This window comes from Dermacentor andersoni, chromosome 5, assembly GCF_023375885.2.
Source record: "Dermacentor andersoni chromosome 5, qqDerAnde1_hic_scaffold, whole genome shotgun sequence".
NCBI classification, from domain to species: Eukaryota; Metazoa; Arthropoda; class Arachnida; order Ixodida; family Ixodidae; genus Dermacentor; species Dermacentor andersoni.
The window spans coordinates 140,071,419-140,093,918 of NC_092818.1; the positions used below are offsets into that span (position 1 = coordinate 140,071,419).

The following is a 22,500-nucleotide window of genomic DNA, read 5'->3' on the forward strand; positions in this document are numbered from 1 at the left end:
CACGTCGCAACAGCTACCTTTGTTCCAATCATCTGCAGTCTCTCTTTTCTTTTCCTTTTTTAGTGCGTGTGCCGCTTGTGAGATTGCCACCAACTTTCGAAATTAGTCCGAATATCAAATGTCCTTCCGCTCGGGACGCTTATCGCCGGTTTGTAGTTTCGCTTATGTCTCGTTAACCACCGCCAATAACATGAAATCGCCGAAGAAAAAAAAAAGAACAGTGATTGTCAGTGTCTAGCCAACATGAAATTTCGTTACGTTAATTTGCATTTGATAGCAGGAAGTGTAGCTGCCAGTAATCACAACAGTACCGATAAGATAACGTGCCGTGATTGCTGCAGGCTAGCGACGCTCTCTCTGCATTGCTCTTGTTTTCAGAAGCGGGCTGTTTACTTCTTGAGAAGCGACGTGATGCGTGACATCCTATTGTTCAGTTCTGGTAAACACCACGACGGCCGAACGCTGCAAGGGCCTCCAGGCTACCTCCCGAAATCGTTTAGCGAAGCGCTTTTACTTGTGCTTATTATTTGTTGGTTGGCAACTCTGCTGGCCTAGAATGAAGGCGGAGGTGTTGCCCATAACATGCGTGTATATTTATGTGTGAGCTACGCCACCCTGGGGAGCGAAGCGTGAACTCGCACGCACAAGCACACACACGCGGACGAAGAGCACGGTAAACTAGCCCACGAAATGTATACTGGCAATCTTCGGGCTCCCGTTCGCCCCTTTAGATCACCGCATGCGCACATGTACGTTGGAGCATGAGCACAGCTGCAAAAGCACTGTTAAATGCGTCATTCAACTCAGCTCAGTACGTTGGTGAACACATCTGTATGTGCCCTAGAGGCTCAGCAACCAGCTCGACGCTCGTTAAACATAGTTTTGAAATTAAGCCCAACGTACATCGTCTAGCAGGACTGTTCGCCGTAGTTCATTAAATTAAAACGTGCATATATTTTTGTTTCGTGGAGACTACATAATTCTCAAGCAAGAAATGCCGCATCGAAAATAATTTTTGACGTCCTTTCAGCTGCTGTTCCACATCCCTTTCTTAGACAAACCCCTAAATTGAGCTAAAAAAAATTGAGTGGGAAGCAGCTATGCCATTCGTTCTGTTGCAGGAAAGTGAAGCGCTCATTCTGACATTTCCCTGCTCAGGCTTTTTGCGTCCCCATATAATGACACAGCTTAATGCTGTGTATTGATTACGCGTTCGGCCATCAGATGAACTGTGCAATGCAGACTGCGTAGGTGGTTTTCAATTTAGCCTAAAAAAAATATCGCAAAAAATATCAGAGCTTGACGACTAACGCATGCACGCGACCCAAGCTTATCTCTCTCTCTTTATCTATGTAGCCCTCAAGCCAATAATAATAATAATAATAATAATAATAATAATAATAATAATAATAATAATAATAATAATAATAATAATATAACTATACCGGTCCTAAAACCGTCTCGTTTAATAGGGGGCTCTGCTGCTTTCAATTAAGCCTCGTTGCCCCGCCGCCGCGGCCTAATATTATTATTATTATTATTATTATTATTATTATTATTATTATTATTATTATCATTATTATTATTATTATTATTATTATTATTATTATTATTATTATTATTATTATTATTATTATTATTATTATTATTATAGTAATAATATTTCAGTTCTTGAGATGACTGAACCAAAGAAACAAGCCGCGACATAGCTCCAAAATAAATTTCCCAAACGCAAGGTCACGACCACCGTAGTCGCATCCATTCGAAAACTGCCGTGTCCAAGTGTGCAATACCTCCCTCTACTGGTTCCGCACTTTAAGTCTACTAACACGTTTACAGTTCAGTCGCGTGAAGTGGAGAGGTGGTGAGTTTAATTCCCGTCACGCTGGCAGGCACGAAAGAATCGCGCGTCACTGAGTGCAGTCGAACGTATAACAGCGACATTTGGATGTACGACACGCTCGCGACAAATCTTCGTAATGCGATCCGAGGGCCGGCAACCGCGACCCGGCTGTAGAGAAGATTTCTGACCAACGACGTTTACCGTCGACGAGCTCGCACTCTTGTATAACATAAACGCCTATAGGCCCGCGGCAACGGTTAATAATTTATCCGTGACAGCCACAACTAGGCCCGTTACGCTAAGGTCGTTTTATTGAAACGAAAGCCGCTCTCGAATTACGTCCACTTAGCTGCCGGCTGTGCTCGCCGCCGAGCAGAATTTCCAAGCCACTGAAGTAGGGTATTAAGCGTCGGGCTGCGAATGCAGGTCACATTCGCGAGACCACGGCCTGGGCACGTGGGGCGTGTACCGATTGCGTCCCCCGGACGAACGCTCTCGGTTTGGTCATTTGTCAGTGAGTCGCGTCGCAGGTGGACCGGGCCATGCGCTCTGAGCGCCGTCGGTCCTCAAACGCCAGCGAGTGCAACAACCCGCGCAACGTCTTTTCCAACGCCACGGTTTTTGCTGCCCGGGCAGAGTTGTGCAATCGTTGCTTCATTCGCGCAGCTCCTTTTCTTTTCTTTTTTTTACTACACTCGTAGAGAGCAGCCTCACAGACGACGAAAACTAATTTTTTTGTGTAACTGAAAGCGTGCGAAGGATACAGAACTACGTGGAAAGGCGGGTAGGTTAATCGTGTAATGTCCTTGCGTCAGACGTGATATAGGCCCCGTCCTTTAAACTAAGTTCATCTGGAAACGTTCCACGAAGGCGACTCTGATAGATGACAAAAAAAAACTATATTCGGTAACCCTATGCGTTAATTTTCCCTAGAGTTGAATTCCAAGCGCGTTTCCATCCGAAAATGTGGCGCAGAACGTAAAGCACCCTATAGGGAGTTAGAGCGTAAACGAATGAAGTGATCTGGGAGATTTCAGCGTATATGTATACGAATCAACACAAGTAATGAAAGCTCGTAACTACACGATCACCTACGAAATAAGGCTATAAGAAATTGTCGGATATTGTGACGAACTGCAACCAGAAACTGCTAGCCGTACACTAAAGTACCCTAGTCATGTCGTGAACGCTATGCGTTTTGGGTACTTGTAGTTTCTTCGCCCAATTGCGTGCCGAAAAGCACCACCAAAAGCACGAGCGTAGCTCAGCACTCAGAATAAATGCGGCGGTATTCCTACGCCTTCCCTTTGTTTGCGTTCTCGACATTGGAAAGTTAGGATCCGCGCATTCGAACACAGACAAGAGCATAGAGACAACATGAGAATGGCAGTGAGGTTAATCAGCACTGATAACTAGCAAAGGGACAAAGTGGATACGCATAAGCGTAGGAACCGGAGAGGAGGCAAATGTTAAAAATTAAATTATGGGGTTTTACGTACCAAAACCACTTTCTGATTATGAGGCACGCCTTAGTGGAGGACTCCGGAAATGTCGACCACCTGGGGCTCTTTAACGTGCACCTAAATCTAAGTACACGGATGTTTTCGCATTACGCCCCCATCTAAATACGGCCGCCGTGGCCGGGATTCGATCCCGCGACCTTGTGCTCGGCAGCCTAACACTATAGCCATTGAGCAACCACGGCGGGTGGAGGCGAATGTCTTATGCGCGAAGTGCTGATGCGGTAAATTCTACGAACAGGAGGAGGGCGGTGATGGCAATGGCCGGCTGAAGCCTCGCGTCGCTTTTCGCGCTCCATCAACCGTCCGAGCAGAGCTCCACTTACGTTATCGCCAGGAACAGCCGATCACATTAGCCGAACACATTTTAATAATGAACAGAACCGATCTAAAGGCGCAGTTACATTACACCGGCCCAAATGTCAGCCTCTAGAAGCATCATCACAACAGCAACAAAGTGCGGCGTCTTCATGGTGCTGACGTCACTCGAATTTGTCTTCATCGAAGGACGGCCACGACATGTTAGCACTGTCGCTGCTTTTCGATACGTTGTTCATAACGCGCGGCCATGCTTAATTCAGTGAGCCATTAAAAACCGTCTCCTGCTAATTTCATCTCTACATCGATATGCAGAACAGCGCTTTATAATTGAACCGTAACAAAAGGAGTTTAGAGCACACGAAAAAGAAAAGCAGCGCCTAATATGCGCGTTTCGTTACCAAGGCTTCAAGGTGCCTAGCAAAATGCATAGCGACACGGTAATGCCATGCCTCCTGTATACCTTACTCGAACCTGCCTAAAACCTAATCTTCGGTGATAGAATGGCTAGCCAGTCGTATAACTCGCGCGTATCCAGCAAGCGGCCGGCGGGAAATAGGAGAGTAGATCGATAATAGTGTGCATTTGTATAGCGAAGTACAGAGCTGTATGCACAATACGACCGCAGTGCTCTATAACTGTGTAAACGTGAATCGCTTGTCAGACGCATGCCGCTACGGGGCAATGCCTACTCGCTTGCAACGCGCGCACTCGCGTTAGGCGTCTTCCCCCTACGTGCGAGACGTAATCAGAACGCTGAATTCAGTATTCGAGACTCAAGCACCTCCACTTCGCACCCTGAAAGCGGGGCCAGTGCAGACACGCAATGCACGAATGCATTTGGGAAAAGTTCTTCGAGGGCACGCGGGTGCCACCTACAGGAGTGCAGCTTCGGCGCGGAGAAATGAGCTGGAAGTAGGCCATTCAGCTCGCGCTTTCAGCGCCACTAAACGACCCCCCCCCCCCCCCCCTGATAGATGGAGCCATTGTGCGCGCCTGACTTTTTTGGGGGTTTCCATAGTCAGGGCGCGCTGCCACAATGAGCTCGGTTCGCCCTTGCAGACATCCCGCAAACTATATTAGAAGTGTAAAAGATCACACTGTCTTAAACTATTCTTGTGCGCACGAGATAGTAAAGGATCACATTTCCTGACTTCCCTTCTTTGTTACATTTTTTTTTCTAGAAAAATGCTCGCACTCTTTTTTATAAGATGGGGTGGGGGGAGGGGGGGAAAGGGGGGGCTTTCTGAATGCGAGAAAAAGGCCGTCAAGCAGACACACCACTTTCTTTCAGGTTTCAAAATCTTGTTGTACGCAAAAGAGTAACCCCTGTAGCCAAGTTCTCAACCAGAAAAGTAAAACGCTTTTTTTTTTAACTAACCCACCATATGGAACTCGCCTCCCAATGAACGAGTCTGCTCGAAATAGCGACGATGACAGTCGTCCCGCGTAATACTGCAGGCGAGCTAAACTTTTTCCCCGAGGGCTGCGACGTCTAGGGAAGAAAGTTTCTGGTCTCCTTCCCAGATTCATTCCAACCACGAAGTTAACAATGGGCGACTCACTTTGTAGCGCCTTCCTAACTTGAGCTCATGTGGTTATGCAACGGCCACTTCACGCAGGCAAGTGAGGAGGGACAAGTCTGGGAACAATCTTGTTCTTGTCCAACTCCCCCTCCCATAAGAAAAAAAAAGGAAGAAAGAAACTCCTGGTCTCGTTATCGTAACGTGCGAGTTAACTTTTCCGCCTGTGCTCCCTTTGATCCCTTCTTCACTTTAACACGTTATCATAGTCGTCTTCATTGTCATCAAGCCAATTCATTCGATTGAAGGACAAAGGCGTGTCCCGGGAGGTTTTTGTCCTCGAACGCACCTCACCTGTCTCCATTGAGGCTTGCAAATTAACTGCCGCGCTGCCATGCGCCGTCATTACTATCAACGACAAGCGTGAGACACATTCGAACTGCACTACACTGCTTCGTGATGTGAGAGATACCTTTGGCTGTGCAGTCACGCAGTGTCCTCATAGTGAAATCACTTGAGCGCCAGTGTCAAGATCGACAAGACCTCTTTTCAATTTATGCTGGTGCACCTTTGCTAATTTAAGAGCGCATGAAGCGTTTTATTTATAACGACGCTTACACTTTCGGTTGTAATGTTCTCAGCGCGCATGCACATCACGTACAAACACTTCCCATACGCAAGCTGTCGCTACTAAAACGAGGAAACCAGAGAAGCGGGCTTTCTTACACAGACAGGCTTATTGCGGGAAAGCCAGATGTGACGAGTATTACCGTTGCGTTTGTTCTGCTGTCTAAGGAATTGTACACGCACACAAACGTGCGGGCGTGAACAGATCTCAGGTGCCCCGCAAGCACCACGTACAGTCTCCGTCAAAAGTTTCGGGGCCTCTCCACGCGCGATGACATTTGATGCCGAGGCCCGTGTTAGGGGCATCTGCAGCACACTCGGCGCTCTGAAGCTCCTATCTCCCTTTTGTTTCGAAATGAAAATTAGGTATTTAATCACTTGTACTCCTTTTTGCGTAAGAGTAATAATGATAACAAAAATATCTTAAAATAAGAAATAGTGGCACTGGTTCCTGGAATCTAAAAATGAGTTAAGTAAGAAAGTAAATTAGGTCCACATACAGTCCTAGACACGCCGGAATATACAACGACAAAAGACTAGAACAGTTTGCACCGCACTCTATAGAGAATACATTGGCTCCCGACATGTAAACGTATAAAGAGTTCCGAGCAGTGGCGTCACCACGTGACTAGGGTCACTAGGGTCAGCGGCACTCGGGACCCGGTGGCCTACACGGGCACCCTTCTGCACATTTTCATTCCTTGTTTTTGTTTTTTGTTTTGTTTTTTGCTCTCTGTATTCAGCACATAGTGCCACGGCCGGCCGCCTTCTCCATTCTTTGACAAATACTTGTTTGTTATTTCACGCACCCCGTTTCACTGCCCAGCTGCACGCCCCTAAGCGCTGCACCCCGGACAGCACGCAGCGGCGCCTCGTGACCTGGCCAAACCACGTCTGCTAGTATAATCCAACGCTCTAAAGAACTAGAAGGGGTTAATAGAAGCCGGCGACGAAAAGTGAAAAGCGCCATATCAAAGAGACGGAAACAATAGCCTGAGTTAAATTTTTACTCGTTCGAACATCGCATTGAATGGGGTCTACAATAGATGCTGCGTGAACCACGCTAAACTTTATTGCACGCAATAATATTATCCTTTTTTAAAGCACTTACATCATCGTCCTTTGGGCAACTATGAATCTTTATTTCTTTATCTGAGGTAGTGGAGCGGGGTAGGAGGTATTGACTAAGATGACGGGTAGCCCGTGTTATGGCTTGGGCAGCGGCGAAACCATCCACGTACGATGTCACCCAATGGGTCCATAAAACATTCACGCAGATCCTACCGCCTTTGCAATATGAGGGAGACTTTCTTTTGCACCATCTGTGCGGGGAAAAGCAATCAAGTAGCACCGCGGGCACCGGAAAGCCTTTCAACGCAATGATCTTGCGTTGCAGCTTCACAAGACGGTACGCTACAGCCCCTCTACGTCGACAAGATGACCAGTCGAGCGAGGTACCGACGCTGTTCTGAATACAAAGTAGGGGTGCTATATGCGACTTGGGTCGCATCTTTGTTCGCAGTCTCGCGGGTATACCTCCAGCTCAGGATATTCACGATGCGTTCGGCGAGAACACATAAACACTTTTATTTATTTATTTAAGAGTATAAACCGCTGATCGTATGTGCAGGATCCCAGGCAGCTGTCACGCTGTTACATAAAAAAAAGGAAACCAAGAAATCGCCACCAACATGTTGTTTTAAAGAAAGCGAGAACCGATACAAAGCCATCGTTAAGAAACAGATAATCATACGTGAGCATTGTGATGAATCAGCGTGAATGAGAATAATGCGTAAAAATGAAGCCGTGATGAGAAACTAAAAAGAAAAAAAGACAGTGACAAGACAATCACTCTTTCGAGTAAATGCATTCAATTTTCAAAGCATATGCGCCCATAGTACTCGCGTTTTCTACGGCAACAGGCAGTCGATTCGATTCGGCAACTAGTCGTACAAAAAAAATGAAAAAAAGGTGTTGGACCACATCCTTGTGGTAAAAGAATTCATAATAATAATAATAATAATAATAATAATAATAATAATAATAATAATAATAATAATTGTTGCCATCTTACAATAATCGTACATCAGAAGGCAGGCCCGTCAAAGCCAAGGAAGTGGCTTGCGTGACTTGGCCCGGCATGTCGGCAAACAAAGACAAAATGGCAACATGTACAGAAAGGAAAAGCTCGTGAAGTTTATCACACAAGAATGAAACAGAAACTCAGCTGAAATCAGTGACAAAAGAAATACAAGAAACAAGAAAAGAGAAATGTAGTATTGTACTACATATCTTACAGTGGCTTCAACATCTTTTTTTCAAGTTTCGTTTCGAAGTCACAGTAAATATATGATCAGGCAGGTCATTGAATATTCTTGGGACGTAAGCATACCTACTAGCTTTACCAAATCGTGTGTTGCAGTGCGGTACTATAAAACGCAATGTTTTCCGCCGTGCACAGGGAGCAATATATTCCTGTTTGAAATCAGGGTTCTAAAAATGTCTTACCACGACCGTTTGAGTGAACAAAGTTTTAAATGACGGAAGACGCAGATGTATAAACAAGTTCACATTGTCGGCCGAGGAAGAGATATAAGCAATGGACTTCAACGTATTTTTTAGGTTTCTGTCAATCCGACAGAGCCATCGAGATGAGCAAAACCCGAACAATGTAATGCCATAACGTAACACACTGTATGCTAAGGCGTGCATGATAGTGATTTTTACAGGCATCGGAACAATGGATTTAATGTTAAAAAGCGGCGAGGAAACACTTCTGAGCCTGCCGCAAAGATATGTCATGTGATCATTCCATGAGAGGTCACTGTCAAAGAAAACACCAAGGTATTTAATGGAGTTTACATATTCTACAGGGACACAGTGACACGATTGGCAAGTACGACAGTGTAGAAACAAGGGTAAATTTGTAACCGTTGCTTTAAGTGGATTTCTAAAACATAACATTTTTGTTTTTTTCTTTGTTTATTGACAAACAGTTATTAGCAAACCAGGTCACTGCATCGTACACACTCTCTTGAAGTAACGCAATTGCTTTTGAGCAACAAATATGTTTAGTTAAAAGGACAGTGTCATCTGCATACTGAAATATCATACACTTCGATACAGCTGAAGAAAAATCATTTAAAAAATATGTTAAAAAGAAGAGGAGACAATATAGAGCCCTGAGGCACTCCAGCTTTCAAAGGTAGCTTGTTATTGATGAATAACTCGTTGTCTAAAGTTATCACCTGCGAGCGGCCGGACAAGTAGTTTTTTAGGAACTGGTAAAATGGCCCCCTGAAACCGAGTAGGTATAGTTTTTCAAGCAGGAGTTCGTGGTTCACAGTATCGAATGTTTTAGAAGTATCGAGAAACAATGCGCATGCAAACATGTTTTGTTCTAAAGCTGTGTTTAATTCGTCTGAAAATTCCTCGAGCAGAGCAATGGTGCCCCGTCCCGCGACAAAGCCGAACTGACGACTCGATATAAGTGAAAACTTATCTAGAAATGACGTCATAGTTTCTAAGAGAAATTTTTCTATTATTTGTGACATGATAGGCAAGATCGAAATCGGTCGGTAACCGTCCACAATACCTTTCTTTCCTCTTTTAAATAATGGAGATACAATAGCCGTTTTTAATTCCGCCGGCATTGTAGCTGTCTCTAGGAATCCATTAAGTATGACAAGAACACGCGATAGTGCGTTGAAGTTTCGTTGGAGCAAAGATACCGATATACCGTCTATACCAGCTGGCTTATGTCGCCTAAACCCAGCAACTATTCTTGCGAGTGTGTCGAATGTTATCGTCGGTAAAAACGCGGAAGCCGATATGCTTTTTTCTTTTCGAGAGCGGGCAGCTGGCACCGTTGAAGTTGCTCCCGAAACGCGCGCGAAATGTTGATTGAAGATTGTGGCTGTCTGTGCAAGATCACATGCGAAAGCGTCAGCTAGCTTTGAATTGGTAGTATCTTTCCCGCGTAGGTGGTTTATCAGTGACCACGTCTTCGCCGGGTTTCGAACAGATAATTGAAACTGACGTTGAAAGTAGCGTCGTTTTGCGCATCGTATAAGGGCGACAACTTTATTCCTTGCGATTCTGTAGCTAGCGCGAAGCTCAGCATTGCTTGGAGTTCGTTTAAGCCGTTTCCGCGGCAAGTCTCGGTAGGCGATTGCATTCATTATATCCACGGTAAGCCAGTTATGATTTCTTCTCTGTTTAGTTAGAACAATTCGAGTGCAGGCTTTTTGAAACCTGCGTATTTTCGAACAAAATTGTTCATCAATAAACACTGGCACTCCGGAAACAATCAGTGAAGACCAGTCGAACCTGCCAATCATCTCATCCAATTTGCGTTGATCAACAAAGGCAATGCGCGTCGGCCTATCTGAGCTATTTACATTCCAACAGCGAGGTGTATAATAATAATAATAATAATAATAATAATAATAATAATAATAATAATAATAATAATAATAATAATAATAATAATAATAATAATAATAATAATAATAACACCTTTATTGCCAATAATCAAATCACTACATTCATACAGGCCTGCCAAAGCCTTTGAAGGCTTGAGAGGCAGAGCCTGGCAGGCAGCAAAACCATACACTGTACATTAATAGATTATTTATAAACAGCGAACTCGAGTACAGCATACCAGAAAAAAAGTTTTTAAAATTTATGCAGGTCTATAAAAATAACTTTCATTGAGCATAATGAAACACAGAAGCACAGCAATGCGTGTGAACAAAATGACCATGCGATAATAAATAACCATGCAACAATCTGACCGTCATGGTGCGAAGGAATTGCACAATCACATACACGAACACAATCAATAACGGTAAACGTTATTCGTGGAACATCTTGTTGTGTTTTGTCCGCGTGCGTTTACTAGAAATAGGACTGATATATTCGATAATATCTACGCCGGTGTGACCATTTACTGGCCTCAAAAATCGTTAGTAACGTTTATCACCGTCTTTGCGTCGAATTGAGAATGATATAAAACTACGACCCTTGTTCACAACGAATTTCTTGCGCTAGAACTGCCCTGGAAGGAGGCGCGACGCGATCGTGATGGACAAATTAGCGAAGGCGGTTGGCCCGTGGGCAAGCAGCTCTGGTAGGGTTGGTACAAAACATTTGGCACACAGTTCAAGGTCAATTCAAGGACAACTCAAGGATGCTGATGGCCAAAATTCCAAGAAGGGGGAGAAAAACCGTATTCGTACGCATACACTGAAAATTAGTGAAATCTCCTTATTTGCAATTCCTTGCAACCAAGCGTTTGCTGAGTTGGAGTTGTCTTGAAGCTCTACAGGTGGCTTTTCAAAGTTGACTTTCCCCTTTTAATGATGTATCGATCACCTTCTGGCACGATGGTCAATATAGTGCCCGACATCAGCCAAAGATACTCGTTGTGTTAAAGTCAAATGACTGAAACTTACTTTCCGCTATGCATTAGCTAGACCCCATATGGGCTTGCAAACGGAGATATGATGGCTGCGATGTGAACCAGCTAGGAAATCAACATAATAGTAGCCCGGCATGGCCGCTTTATCTTGATTTGTCAATTTCCGCGATGATAATGGCGATTTAAACTGGGCTGTCCGTTGAGTCTGTAGGCACGCCACATCACAATCATTTAGTGACACTCTCAAATAAAAATATATACGATTGTTTCCCGATAAACTATGCACATGGCATAGCTTCTACGCAGTGTTTATAGCTTCTATGCAGTGTTTATTACCCTGAATGTCAAGTCGTCATGAACTCCAAGTTTTCGAGGAATTCAAGGAGCACATTTATTTTTAGTGCGTGTTAAGGGCCCTAAAGGTTTTCAAGGATTTCAATGAGGTGTGCGAACCCTGATTGCTCTCACGAACGCAAAGCTTTGCGAATTCAGCCCCACGTTTTTAGCCAACTTCGATTCCACCCTCAGGTAAGTTGAGATTCACTAGTCACATCTCTGGGTGCAAACTCGCCGGGCTTCCTAGCGGATGGATTTAGAAAATTGAACGTTAACTAGGTTAGTTTTCTTATTTTGCTATAAGTACACTGCCAAATCTTTCCCATGACGGCATCTGCTGTTGATTGCGGCCAGTAAACATCGTCATTATTGTCGAATCTTCTGGTTTTAATAATTAGAAGCAGGCGCCGAATGTTCAAGTAGCATGTCGGACGAGTCGGTCTATCAGCCATGTCACGTTTGCCGAAACAAGGGACGTAGACCTCGTTAACGCCTAAAAGTGCGGCAGCCTTTTTGGAATAACCTTTGTACTGAAGCCTCACGCGGGCCTCATTTCTCAGTCTGAAGAACTCTACAATATACCTGCTTAAGGCACTTTGAAGGCATTTCTTTCTTGCTTGAGCAGTGACATTTTGCTACCAGAATACGTGGGACATGATCCCGTTACTCCGACGAATAAAATTATTAGACTGTTCCACTTAATCTGAGCGATTCGTCGAAGTCGCGACTTTTGCGTCGTACGACTGTAATCGTCTCCTCCGCAATCACCACACCGTATTTCGACGTGAACCGTTGCACTCGCCTTTAAAGTTCAGCCAGCTTCATCTTCACATTTCTTTCGTTAATCAAAGTCTGGAGATCATAACGCCCCCTTCGCTCCTTATTCGTTGACCTAAGCTCGTTTACTGTTTCAAGCCCACGCTCTCCAGAATCCACGTTCCTTTCGCTTTTCTTCTTTTTTTTTCTTTTTTGTTGCTTCTGCTTGCACTCGGAAGTAATCACAGGTTTCCTTAAACCCCCTTCTTTCAGTTCTTTTTTTTTTTAGAAGTTACGTAAAAGATAGAAGTCAGCGCCCTCATACCATCGCAGCTGCTGCATCAGCTTGAGAAGAGACGGTTTCCTTTCGCGCTTGGGATGCAGTAATATTGCTGAAGGAGCACTGCGGTGGCATCACGGAAAAAAAAATGTTACAAGAAAAAGAAAAGAAAACTTAGGGAGACGGGATGGCAGAATCTTTTTTGCCCGCGAACAACGACCATGCTCGACAAGAGACAGGGGGATTACATTTTGTTCCAGACCCTATGGGCCCCTACTGCACTACTAGCGAAAGCTGCTGTTCTGTTATTTAATCCCGCCACACGCTCCATCCCCCTCGATTTTTTTTCACAAGAACTGGCTCCGCGCAGCTCTTTCGTATAAGCGCACTTTCAGATTACCATTCGACCAAACATGGTGCCCTTTTTCGAAGGATCTAAAGAGCTTATAAGTTGCTTTCTGTTTTACATTTTTTTGCCATTTATTACAGATGTGTACCGACTCTGTGCCGAAGTGTTGAATATTAGACATCTTACCACCTCCTCTTCTTTTCTTTTGTAATGACCCTCAAGAGATGCTCAAAAATGGGCCGACGTTATTACATAATAAGAAACGTATACATAAGAAAGTTGCCCTCCTACTCGGCGTTCTTCCAGGGACCTCCTCTTCTTATGTCGGCGTCTCGTGAAGCCATGCGCGTTTTTTTACCCTTCTTAAGATGCAAAAGCATATCCATCCCACTCCTTCACTCTCTCTCTCTCTCTTATCCAATTAGGCCGAAATGTCGTCCCTAAAAATTTTTCAGCTCTCTCTGTCTCTCTTTTCCACTCTCTCTTCCTCTAGTAATCTCATTTCTTCGTTTTACTCTTTTTTGCGCGCCATGCAGTCGCTCGTCCGACAGCCGTAACAATATAACTTTATTTTTCGACTGCCTATACTCCGTTCCATACATAGTAGGCAATGCTGTGGAAGCTACGCAAGAAGTTCGGTCAAGAAAAGTTATCACTCCGCGCGTTCCGTCCATGCTGCGATGCGCCGCCAACAGCGTTCGCTCGCGCGAGCATGCACGTGAGGTTTCTCGCGACGGGTGGCAAATAAAAAAAAAACCGGAAAGAACAACAAAAATTAAAATGATCTAAAACAACGCATTAGCAGTCGTTTACCACAGTGTGTTTGTTTGTAAGGATTAAAACTTGTTTCATTCAATGCTCAGCCTATATAAAAAAAAAACAATTGCGCTCAAAAAACATCGAACTATATCCCGATGCGAACGAAGCCGCTGCAAGAAGTCCCTCTAGCCTCCACAGCGTTGACCGCTATGTATGGAACGGAGTACAGGGGTGTTATTCTGTAAGGGTCCACCTAGTGGACTGTCCATTTTGGTGGTCGCTGCTGATTGGATGCAGCTGTGCGAGCGAGGAGGAGACGAGCGGCCTTAGCCAATCAGCAGCGGCCGAAATGGACACTCCATTAGGTGGACGCTTACAGAATACCCCTCCCCTCTCCCCCCCCCCCCCCCCTCCCAGGTGCCTCGAAGAACATGAGGGCGTGTTCTCGGACGATCACTTTCGGCGATACTATCGCCTTCGCATGACGTAGCGCTCAATCAGCCAATAAACGCGTGCCTGATGGCCGAGACGATAGTATCGCCGAAAGTGATCGTCCCACGGCCTTCCGCACCTGAGCACAAGGGCGCGATCTCGACTACCGCCCGCATTGCGATTGGTCTTAAGACAAGAACTGTTGTGTATCGTGCTTCGTTTGCACGTTAAAAAGCGCCAGTCGGCTGAATTATTGCGAAACCTCCCCATATGCCGTACCTCATAGCAGCAGTGTCGCTATCGGACGTTAAAACCCCATCAGCCATTTGTTTTTCTTTATTTAAATGAATACTGACAAAAAACATCACATCATTTGGAACTAGTAAGTATCCTTTCAAAACCGTATAGATTCATTAACAGAATACGGATTGTATACCACGCAAAATTAATGGTAATATGACTTTAAAGAATTTTTTTTTTTAAATGTGGGGTTTTGCGTGTCGAAACCACAATCTGATTATAAGGAACGCCGTAGTGGGGGACGCTGGAATAATTTGGACCACCTGGGGTTCTTTAACGTGCACCTAAATCTAAGTGAACGGGTGTTTTCACATTTCGCCCTCGTCGAAATGTGGAACGCCATGGGCAGGATTCGATCCCATGACCTCCTGCTCAGCCGCCCAACACCATAGTCACTATATAAGCAATCACGGAGGGTTTACTTTAAAGTAACAAAAGGTAAAAAAAAAGAGTGACGTCAATAATTTCCAAGCGTTTTCATGGATTTGGGCGATATTGGTGCAGGAAAATCTTTTAAGACTTGCAAAGTCGAAAACCGCAGCAGAGTAGCCGAAAAGCTGTTCCCACCACAATTTTTCTTTCATTCTGGCGTCCCTTCAACACCGACAACCTGTTGAAAGAAATTCCTTCCTTGAACCTTGAATGTTAACTTCACTAAATGTAACGGTGCGAACAGGCGAGAAACAAATCATGAGACACTGCTCTACTGTTTCATCAGCACGAACATCTAAATGCGGCTATTGCATATCATCGACCGTCAAGAACTTCCGCAGAAAAATAAAATATTTTCTCTACTATAACGCGCATGAGCGCGGAAAACACTGTTGAAATTTTGCGGTTGCAAACACAGAACAGGCAGGCTCGTCGCAACACGCCCTCAGTAGCACACGAAATGACAGAACCAAAAAAAAAAATCTAACTATGACAGAGATCATGCAGAACGCAAGAAACAACAACAACGACAAAATATACTTTGAAGAAAGAGTATGCATATACACAAAAAAAATTTGGGGGGGGGGGGGGGTGAACTTTATTGATTCCAGTTGGAGCGGCTGGCGGAAACAAAGCCATTCGCTTTCGCGTCGTATGCAAGGCAGCAGCTCTATGTCGGCAATCAATGCCGAGAAAACGAACAACGCTTGTCGTGCATGTTTATTATATGCTACTGACAATGAATGCCCTTGCGCCGGCCTGGGCAGCTTTGAACCCACGGCTAACGTGTCGGTGAGTACATGACTCGTTCTCATGGCATGAAAATGCTCCACAAAAAAACACGGCAGGAGGGAGGCAGCGTAACAGACAAAGAATTATTTAACTCCGGTATCATCTATACCCATCCTGGGCTCACTAGCTGAGCGTGAGGAATTCAGACAGATGCGTTTCGCGGTTCAGTATGCGCCCTATGCAGCGGCGGTCTCTGGTCGTACGTGGGACATTCTGGTGGAGAATAAACAAGGATGCGGAAATGAATGAACAAAGGCGCACTGTCAGAGGCGGACAACGAGCGTGACGCATGAAACGAACCAACAGACAACACAAACAAACAAAAGCGAAAGTCACGTGGTGGCGACGCGGGCGGAACTGCGTGCGGCGCACGCCAAATTACGTCCGAGAAGAATGAGGTGGTGCCCGCAGGCCCCGACTGCGCCTGACGTCGAAACGATACGGTGCGGTCGTTTTGCTTTCGCGGGCGCCTATATTTAGGCGCTCGCGGCATAAAAGCGAGCAAAAAGGAGACTCGCGCAATGTTTGAGAGAAAACGAGCGGATGGGATCTACACAACGAGTCCAACTTGATCGTTCCTTTTAGTGTCTTCTCTTCGTTTCACTGTTCGTCGATGTTGCACCGCCAAAGACTGATGTGCCTCCCCCTTCCGCTGCCATGTTGGCTCGGAACTGGTTTGCGCCCGCTTCTCAAAGAGAGAGAGAGAGAGAGAGAACTTGCAGAGTTGAAAAGCAAGGCAACTCGCGCATCTCGTCTAGTATAACCTCTCTCTCTCTCTCTCTCTCTCTCTCTCTCTCTCTCTCTCACACACACACACACACACAAACCTTTTCCTTTTTTTCCCCTTTTTTCTACGACTAAGAGTCTTATTTTGTTAATGGTCCCTAGTCTCAGCGTCGTGCTTCGTTTCATAAACCTCAGTTAACTGACTCCGTTTCTCATGAACTGCCAGTACTCGCTTCACCGCACGGAAGGACGAAGAAGGTCATCAAATCGTTAAATTTCGCTCGCGTACCGCCTCCTGGTGTAATGATCGCTAAGCTTATGCAAGCCCTTGCATGTCTTAGTAAGCGCCCAGCAGTTATAGTCGGTGTTTACGCTAACCCGCCTTGCTTCTCTTAGGCCCTCGTTTGCTCTTGTGCGTCATTTTCATCATGGCACATGTTATGGCAATAAGGCTCACTTATTGGAGGCTGGGGAAAAAAAAAACTGTAGTGGGCCGGTCTCGAGAGCCGTTAATGTCACTTTCCAGGCCCTCATCTTCATCCAGCTAACGTTGCTCTCCTCGCAATGCTCTCTGCCGCTCTCCGCTCTCTTCTCGTCAATGCGGCTAACGACGCTGACGGTAACGTTGATGGCTGCCGCGTAACGTTGCGCACGACTTATTTACTCCACCCCTGAAAACGCCAGCCATACGCATCGTGTACCATTCTGGCGAAATTGAATGAAAACCACAAATTCTGTATCATTAGCATTTAGACATTTTGTGCGTGTGCATGTGCGTGTGTGTGTATGTGTGTGTGTGTTTAAAAGTGAGCCGCCAAGTCCAAAAACCGAAAATATGCTAGATAGAGCTGCAATGACAAGGAAAACGAGCCACCTTTCCTCTAGAAAAAGTATAACAACCAAATGGATAAAATAAGGCAAGCGAACCGTGTAAGAAGATCGTATTGTGGATCAAGTACGAGCCAGATTGAGCCAGATCCTCTTGGTGTACGGATCAAAATTAGCCAAATCCACTCGCTCAATGGGAGAGCGCTTTCCACACAATGCGATCGAAGCAATATGGCAGTCTCCTGGCAAGCTGTGCTTGTTACTTTGTCACAACCTTCAATGCTGCTCAAGAAAAAGATATTGTAAGAGATTACAAACCAGGCGCCCTATGCTTTCAAGCAGATGGATTCACCATCATCATCATCATCAACCTGGATACGCCCACTGCAGGGCAAAGGCCCTTCCCATACTTCTCCAACTACCCCGGTCATATGCTAATTGTGGCCATGTTGTCCCTACAAACTTAATCTCCACCACCCACCTAACTTTCTGCCGCTCCCTTCTACGCTTCCCTTCTCTTGGAGTCCAATCCGTCACCCTTTTATGACCATCGGTTATCTTCCCTTCTCATTACATGCCCTGCCCATGCCCATTTCTTCTTCTTGATTTCAACTATGATGTCATTAACTCGCGTTTGTTCCCTCACCCAATCTGCACTCTCCTTATCCCCCCTTAACGTTACACTTATCATTCTTCTTTCCATAGCTCGTTGCATCGTCCTCAATTTAAGTAAAAACCTTTTCGTAAGCCTCCAGGTTTCTGCCCTGTAGGTGAGTACTGGTAAGACACAGCTGTTATACACTTTTCTCTTGAGGGATAACGGCAACCTGCTGTTCATGATCTGAGAATGCCTGCCAAACGCACCCCAGCCCATTCTTATTCTTCTGATTATTTCAGTCTCATGGTCCGGATCCGCAGTCACTACCTGTCCTAAATAGATGTATTCCCTTACCACTTCCAGTGCCTCGCTACCTATCGTAAACTGCTGTTCTCTTCCGAGGCTGTTAAACATTACTTTAGTTTTCTGCAGATTAATTTTTAGACCCACCCTTCGGCTTTGCCTCTCCAGGTCAGTGAGCATGCATTGCAGTTGGTCCCCTGAGTTACTAAGCAAGGCAATATCATCAGCGAATCGCAAGTTACTAAGGTATTCTCCATTAACTCTTATCCCCAATTCTTGCCAATCCATGTCTCTGAATACCTCCTGTAAACACGCTGTGAATAGCATTGGAGAGAGCGTATCTCCCTGCCTGACACGCCCTTCTTTATTGGCATTTTGTTGCTTTCTTTATGGAGGACTACGGTGGCTGTGGAGTCGTTATAGATATATTTCAGTATTTTTACACACGGCTCGTCTACACCCTGATTCCGTAATGCATGACTGCTGAGGTTTCGACTGAATCAAACGCTTTCTCGTAATCAATGAAATCTATATATAACGGTTGGTTATATTCCGCATATTTCTATATCACCTGATTGATAGTGTGAGTATGGTCTATTGTTGAGTAGCCTTTACGAATTATTTCCCTCCAAATATTATTCCCAGTGAAGCACAGCAGTGACCCTAATTACCAATGTTCTAATGGCTTTTCTACAGAAATAACAACGGACTGTTATTCAAAGCCGTTTTCAACAAAGTTCTCGGACTAGGACCGCATCAAATCGAGTGTTTTGAATCAGGAAGAGTCAAATTCCAACTTTACATCCTAATGTTAGTTGAATGCTCTGCGTATTTTTTCATTACTTGTTGCTGTAAAGTCGAATCTATTTATTTATTTATTTGACGCGATAGCGTTAAGGAGCTCGTGTCGCAGAAAAGCCGGTGTCGTCGGCGTCGGCGGCGTTGGCCGTGAGCGATAAATCCTGGCAGGCACTTCATGAATAAAAAACAACTTTCAAGATGGGCTGGGTGGGAATCGAACCAGGGTCTCCGTAGTGTGAGACGGAGGCGCTACCACTCAGCCACGAGTGCGATGCTTCAAAGCGGTACAAAAGCGCCTCTAGTGAATGCGGTGTTGCGTTTGTTCCGCTTGCTCAGGCGCACGTTTCGTTGCCGCGCCGAACGCTGCGTTGCTCGACGCTCACCGCGTCCGATGCGGGGCGCCTCGTAAGTGATCGCTGCGCCGTAGCCCATTGTCTTACACCCCTTGGCGGGTCGACGGGAACGCTTTCGCGTTCCACTCTTGAAGGCGAAGCTTAAGCGTCCTCCAATTTATTTATTTATTTATTTATTTATTTATTTATTTATTTGGCAGGGCATGAAGCGCTTGAGTAAAGTGCACTAGATAAGCAGCGTTTGGAGTACATGTCACATGCCCCCGAAAAAGCCGCTTTCGCGGTCGTAAACGACGTGCTGTCGTGTGGCGTTGCTGCGTAGTGCATCTGTGCCTGACAGAGTAGCAAATACTCCTTTTCCTTCAGCGTGTCATATGGATGGAGATGGGTGCAGAAGCCTATGGCGATTTCCCCTCCTCATTGAATACGATGACTCAGCAGTGTGCGTGTGTGTGTGTGTGTGTGTGCGCGTGTATGTGTGTGCGTGCGTGTGTTTGTGTGCGTGTGTGTGTGTGCGTGTGTGTGTGACGCTCTAACAGCGCCTGCCGATGCATTTCCGTTTCGTACGCCGAGTTTTCCTAACCATTCAACAGGGCGCATTTTCAGCTGGTTTTCTTTCTCTCCTTTGCTTTGCATGACGGCGTTGGCGAAAGCAGCTGGCCGACATCGACCTGACCGACCCGAGCCTAAACCAGGCGGCCAGCAAGATCCAGGCCACGTTCCGGGGCCACCGGGTTCGCAAGAGCCCGTTGCACGAACCCAAGAAACACGAGGGCCAACAGCAGGAAGGCGAATCCAAGGACCAGGATGACGACGCCGACAAGGAACTGCCCGACGTGAGCGCCAGCGTCCGGCCCCTCTTGCTCGCTCCCCCTTGGTCACGTGGCTATGCGGACGAAGCTCCGAAATGATTTCTGCAGAGCGAAAACTGGCAAACATCTAAAGCTAATTTGGCGTACTTCTCCATGATTCAAACTGTATAGCAGCGTTACTTTCAATGAGGACACACGAGGAATATGTATAAGTGTCGCGGAATGAAAACAAGGTACGAACGAATAAGCAAGAAGAGCATCAAATACAAATGAAAACGAGACTTGCTATAGCCTATATGGCATGCCCGAGTTCCTTCATAAGGGACACTTCTTTTGCTGCGATATATCGACAGATCGTTTGTTTACGAGTGATGTGCGTTCCAGCGCCAAAGTCACACTGTTACATTACGAATCACGCAAAACGAACTAGCATAATCTTTGACGTTACTAAACATTTTTCCACTTATTTATCTTATTTACAACAGCACACTGCAGCCCCGAAGCGGGATCGCCAGAGTGGGGAAAACACGATTCAATGCAAATCGGTGATTCATAATTTACGAAAGAAATTCAGTAGGCGATAAATATAGGATATGACCAGATAAAACGTTTCAGTGTTCTATGCAATGCTGACAAAATAATCGTAATTGCGTGCGAACATCTCAGTGATATGGTGAAAGAACTATATATTCAAGTCACGATAGTGTCTCCCAAGGTTTTGCCCACAGCGAAAGCCGGTAAACTTCTTCAATTATATCAAGGACATTAGACACACGTGCGTGTATACTAGTACATGTATGTGCCCTTGCATATAACGTGCAGTTAGGTTGTTGGATAGTCGCATAATTTATTTCATATGATGTACGTGCGTGCGTGTGTTGTGTGAGCACCGCGCTCGCATGTCACCGGTGTGCGTCCTCGAGTCCGGAGAAGGTCCGGAGCTGGTGTCGAACGATGGGTGCTGCTTGAATAATGCAAGTAGCTTTATGGGGTGTCGCAAATGACGCTAGTCAAGCTGTTCAAGGAAAAAGAAATATTAACGGAAAAACGTGGTGCAAGATACGATCTTAATACCTACAGTGTTTGGTCGTCAGAAGTATGACGACGGAACACCGTAGGTCTTGAGAGCTTATCTTGCACCAGGCTTATTTTAATCCTGTTTTTCTTTTTTTTTTCGTTGAACAGCTTGGATAATGTCAGCTGGGAGATACGGTATACCACGAAGATAGGTCTTTTTTTAGTTCGAAAATAAGTATAACTTTCAAGAAGTTATACACAGATCTTGCCAGACAGTAGGCGGGCATATAAGTGGTTGAGCGAAATCAAGCAAGCCTATGTGAAGCATTCTCCGTAGACGTGCTTTCCTTTGTGACAGTCACATGCTTGATAAGCCGGCAGTGCACGTTATTGAATGTCGAGCTGCACACAAAGCACGATATTAAGCGTACCTAAAACGGCCGAATAAAGTGCATACGTGTACAAAGGAGTAAAAGGGAAATTAACCGCACTAGCAAAGCGCCAGTTTTAAAAAAAACATTTATTTGGACTTGTCGAGGCCGAGCTTAACAATTTTCGCGTCGCCAGGTTCTAACGGCGTGCTTCCTGCCACCACACTATGCGTAACTACACGTATTTACCTCTTCCTGCAGGAGCTTAAGGACATGGACCTGAACGACCCTGATCTGGCGAAGGCAGCTGTCAAGATACAGGCCACGTTCCGCGGCTACAAGACGCGCGCTAAGCCAGAATGACCAACATCAGGTGAACGCACAGCCTTGCCTACACCCACAAACTGCGATTTGATTGCTTAATTTCTCAAACAGATCCAAGTTCATGTACGGAGCGCAGTAGCAAGTATTTGGAACGTTTCCGCATAGAGAACCATGACGCGCTGCCTTTGCGATGCTAACCACGCCAGCCTTGCATGTGCCCATTGCTTCCCCAGAATCGTATTGCGGTAACGCGTATGCATACGCCTTTTGCGCCACTTGTATTCGTGAAATGCATGAAAAGTGTCTTCATGGTTCCGCGTCGGTGTCCAAAGAACTGAGGTTTCCAAAGTACGACGTAGCAACAGCGATCGCTTGTTCAACTTCAGGAGACATGCCGCATGAATGTACAGATTATTTTACGTGGTTCCAGTTCGCGCCACAAATGTACTTAAAGGAGGCAAAAAGAGGCGCAACTCCTTGAGCGTAAAATAACAACTCTAAGCTCACGGCAGAAGTTGTGCCGTCGTCGTTGTGCACATGTCGTCGCCCCTGTCAAGATGACAGGGGCGACGACATGTGCGAGCTTTCTACCTTTACCGACTGAGAGGTTATGCGCATGCGTCGTAATCCACACGCTTTGATGGATCTAATAGATGCGTGTAAAGTATACGTGCACCC

At 45.5% G+C, this 22,500-nt stretch overlaps 1 protein-coding gene across 1 annotated transcript in view; it reads left to right on the top strand.

The window, feature by feature from the left end:
- Positions 1-22,500, top strand: part of igl (IQ calmodulin-binding domain containing protein igloo) — a 251,059-nt gene that overhangs the window by 213,678 nt on the left and 14,881 nt on the right. The window contains exons 3-4 of the mRNA XM_050178710.2: positions 19,955-20,134; positions 21,760-21,871. Coding sequence (XP_050034667.1) covers positions 19,955-20,134; positions 21,760-21,861 — 282 coding nt within the window. The 3' untranslated portion in view covers positions 21,862-21,871. The remainder of the gene's footprint in view (positions 1-19,954; positions 20,135-21,759; positions 21,872-22,500) is intronic.